The sequence below is a fragment of the Austrofundulus limnaeus genome, unplaced genomic scaffold (assembly GCF_001266775.1).
Source record: "Austrofundulus limnaeus strain Quisiro unplaced genomic scaffold, Austrofundulus_limnaeus-1.0 Scaffold3048, whole genome shotgun sequence".
NCBI lineage: Eukaryota > Metazoa > Chordata > Actinopteri > Cyprinodontiformes > Rivulidae > Austrofundulus > Austrofundulus limnaeus.
The window spans coordinates 2803-7199 of record NW_013955450.1 but is presented as its reverse complement, the minus strand read 5'-3'; the positions used below and the strand labels follow the sequence as shown (position 1 = coordinate 7199).

General features: G+C 36.7%; 1 protein-coding gene across 1 annotated transcript; it reads left to right on the top strand.

Moving 5' to 3' along the window:
- Positions 1 to 752: 752 nt before the first annotated feature.
- pigh (phosphatidylinositol glycan anchor biosynthesis, class H) lies at positions 753 to 2611 on the top strand (the record flags this gene model as incomplete). The annotated part of the gene is given in 4 exon segments (XM_014000412.1): positions 753 to 1118; positions 1265 to 1474; positions 1553 to 1636; positions 1774 to 2611. Coding segments are annotated over 4 exon segments (546 nt in total). The 3' UTR covers positions 1849 to 2611.
- Positions 2612 to 4397: the final 1786 nt, after the last annotated feature.

Below are 4397 nucleotides of genomic sequence, written 5' to 3'. Positions count from 1 at the left end.
GGATGTGGTTGGTCCTTCTTGGTGGTACGCTGACATTACCCTGGATACTGTTGCTCTTGATACATCACAAAGACTTGTTATTGTAAGAGACGTTCATTGTATCCTACACGTATTTCTCAATTTAATGAGAAAAAACGAGTTCTTTTTCATGAAAGACCGACATCTATCCCGAATGAAAGTGGAAAAACAGACTCAATAAATTGTATTTCCAGTCCAGCTCAATTTTCTANTAATAATACTTTAGTAAAGTTTTAGAAGTTGCTCTGCCATGTTTTTATATTAAAACATATAAAAATGTATGTATTCGAGCTGACAGAAAAATTAAACTCATTTTAAAATGTAAAATGTTAGGACGTTCTAACACGCCATTCAGCGTCCCTCTGCCTGATCCATTAGCAAACCCATTACCCATAATGCTTTGCTCCTTCCAGCTGCTTTAAAGGTTTGCTTGGTTTGTACACCGGTGCGTCCAAAACCGSTTAGTTAGACAAAAACAAGTATAATTGTAAACCATAACATTTACAAATTGAACAGAAATGGCAAGTTATTAATATAAGATGCATTAATTCATTTTTTCGCTAATAACGGGGTCTAATCGTGTTTACTGGACGCATTTGTTGAAGCCCCGATTTCACAGAACGCCCCGGTGAGAAAAACAAAGCAACTAAAATGGACATTAGTTGCTTCCATTATTTCATTTGACTTTGCCACAGTCAGTATATTTACTGGTTTTTGATTTTTTTTAAAAAAAATATATCTATCACTGTAGTAAGATAGCTTCTGGGCATTGATTTTCCTTTTCGCTTGTTCATCGCCTTCCGTCTTCAAATGATGCTGCTGACCTCTGTTTATAGCAGTTAGCCTACGTTAGCTTACTGCTGCTAACTAGCTTACAGCTCTTTAAGCTAATTTCTCCTCCAGCTGTATTTGGGTTCTGCGCAATGGAAGACGAAGCCTTCACTAATATTAGTGGCAAACCAATTACTCTGGAYTGTCAGAGTCACTCCAGCTTTTGCAGGGAGTTCACTGTTAGCTCCCCCAAAGTGTCCATTGGGAAGGTTATGGTCTACACCTGCTCTGTGTGGCTTATAGCTTATGCAGTGTTCTTCTTTACACAGGTAATCTACACAATTATTGTGTTTAAGTAATTTAAAAAAAACGGTCAGACTTGTCTGCATTATGCATGTAAAAATATTTTGAATTTTTGGAAACAATCTCTTAAACATTTCCCAGGTTGTGCATAAATGTCTTCATTTCTTTGCAGAACACAGCAGTTCTCTCCAGCGCCATCCTCATCACCCTGGTTGGCATGATGCTTCACATCCACTTTGTGAAGGTGGACCACGAGTCCCTGCTCGTCATAGGCTCGTTGGGCATCCAGGTGTCTTCCATTTATGCCTCAGGCCGCGAGGTCACCACCTTTATTGAGATGAGCAAGATCAAAGATATCGTCATAAATGAAGCTATTTATATGGTACGTAAGCACACATGTGAACACGTCTAATTTTGTGTTTGCAGACATTTTAATTGAAGCCGAACGCTTTTACTTCAGCATCAGATCATCTACTACCTGTGTGTGCTGATGAAGGACCAGTCAGAACCTAATGGAGTGTCAGGTGTGGTGCCATTGTTTCAGGTAAGTGTAACTTCAGGTTGCGACATTGCATTGCATCATTAAAAGCCTATGTTTCTCCAAAAAGGCTCTTAAKATACTCTTGTTATCATTTGTAGGAACTTGTTTTGGTGAACATCCAACTTTTCTTTCTCTTCCAGAGCTCAAAGCCAAGGCTCAACTGCTTGGTGAAAGTTTACAAAAGCTGCCAGGAGATWCTTTTGAAGTGCCAGTGACCCACAAGTTAACCAGCAACAGTCCTGAACGGCGTGTTGTAAATATTTTTAAGTCATTTTTGAAATGCTTGAAGGCAAAACGGTTTTCTCTCATTCCATCTGAATTTAATGTATTTTTGTAACTATTTTTATTTCATTTTACACTTTATGGAATATGTAGCTGAAATGAATGTAATCTTTTGCCATATTTTTTTCAAAAAGTGTCATGTGTTTCACTTTTTCCTCTGGTTACTTCAAGTCAGTTTTATAAATTTGTTACTACTAAAATAAGCTGTCACTGGAATTGGAATAAACTTTTTTTTAATGTATGTGTTAGATTAGACCAGCTAAGCCAATTTCTTTGTAATCAGTAATATTTTGTATATTTCTAATATAAAAATAATTTAGAGAAACTTGACCTCAGTGCTTCTCTGCCTGTGCTTTTGTCTGGTGGCATCACTAGAGTATTTTTTTTGTCACTAGGGGGCAGCACTACACTTTGAAAAGGAAACTTGCCACTAATATGAATTCATTCTTACAGGCATTGCTATATTTCAAGAAGACGAGGCATTTTTTATTTWTTWTTTTTTTGTCTGTGTTTGTCTGAAAAACAGCTTGTAAACCTGTGGTCAGATTTTAATGAAACTCAAAGTAATCACTGGATCTACATCTACATCATCATTTTGGACTAAAACATCTTTAGCTCRGTCTCATCTCAGCATATATAATTTTAGTTTAAACCTCTGGCATATTTCTAGCCTTGAATTAAATTTTTTTTTTACTTCCTTGTAAAACAGTTAATTGTATTCCACAGAAGTAGTTGCCAATGTTTGCCTCAGATGTCTGCCGTGTAACTGTTGATAAACCAGACCTGTTTATGATGAGTTATTTGAGGTTACATTAGACCAAATTATAACTGCAGTGTGTATCTAGATGTGGTTTTCTGGACCTTTTTTTTTTTCAGCAAAATCCAGACTTTTGTTTGCTGAAATGATTTTGCTATTACAGAAAACATTCTGTAATTACACTGATTTATAGCTATAAATATATAAGTCAAAGTCATCAGATTGAGTTGCAGGGAGAGATACAACAATTATACTAGCAAGTACAATATAAATGTACCTGAGTAACTCAAAAGACAAAGTTTTGTCTGAAATAAAATGTCAGTAATGCATAGAAATTGCTTTAATAATGAMTGCATACGTTACGTCAATTAATATAAATAGCAACGATTCATGTTATTAAAAGTAATTATTTTGATTCTCAAAATTTCCCACTCCTCACATTATCTACAAGACTGACCAAATGGAGGCTAATAAATACTTCTAATGTTCTTTTTTTATTGCTAATAGCCTTTAAAGGCACAGTGTGTAGGATTTGATGTTTTCAGCGACATGATGTTTTCAGCGACATCTAGTGCTTGAGTGGTTGAATCATCCTCCCTGGTCCTCCCCCCACCCCCACTCTACGGTGTCTCTCAGGTGTCAAAAACCTTTGATAATTCCAACCGTGATGTCTACCAGCAGCTTCAGGGCTAGTGGTGTTTCAAGTGGTAAGATTATGAGCTTTAATAAGTAAAATTATCCCAGCTACAATGACAGACAACAAATATTACATTTATAGTATTACAACTAAAACCGTTTTTGACGCCGCCGCCGCAGTTTGTCCTTCATGAGCCTTCGTAGACAAGATGGCGGCTGCCTGTAGTGGCGACCCGCGACCATGGAGATATAAACAGSTTTTTATAAGGTAAAAATAATAAAACAAGGTCTTTGTCTGCAATGATTAGACATGTTTTTTTATTATTGTCATTAGTGATTATCTCAATTTTGGCTAAAAGAATTGACAAAATCCTACACACTGTGCCTTTAAAACAGTAGGTGTTGCCCCATTTTCTCACAACACAACAGGCAACACCTGCAGAAGATTAAGAAAGTAAACACCAGTAAATCAAGTCTGTGCTTTTTTATGTTGAGTTGATGAGCTTATTAATATAGGCTTTCAGGTGACTCCTTCCTTCCTTCCTTCCTTCCTTCCTTCCTTCCTTCCTTCCTTCCTTCCTTCCTTCCTTCCTTCCTTCCTTCCACTTCTCACTGCTGCACTTTTGTGTTCACACACAATTCATGACCATTCCATCTCTATTGTTACAGTAGTGTCTGATAAGCAGTGTGTAGCCCTTGTATTTTTAACCTGTTTTGTGATACAATAACCTGTTTTTTTTTCATCTAATAGAGCAAATCTTAAAAAAAGACAACATAAAACAGTAAAATTTAGAAATCATTCAAATGTAGCTAACTGTGAGCTGAAATCATAAACAATATAAGGGTATAGAAGGCTTTAATCCATGTCTTCTTGAATAAACGTGACGTCAAACTCACCTTTCAGAGTTTATACATGGGCTGATGCTTTAATTCATTGCATCACCTTTTTGTGTTTGTGAGTCTGATTGATCCAGGAGCTATGCTGTGGGGTCTCCCAAGGCACAGTGGTCCAAGGTGACAGGCCAGACAAACAGCAACTCATATGGAAACCAGACATGGGTTTTTACGATGTAAAAACAAGTGTGCATT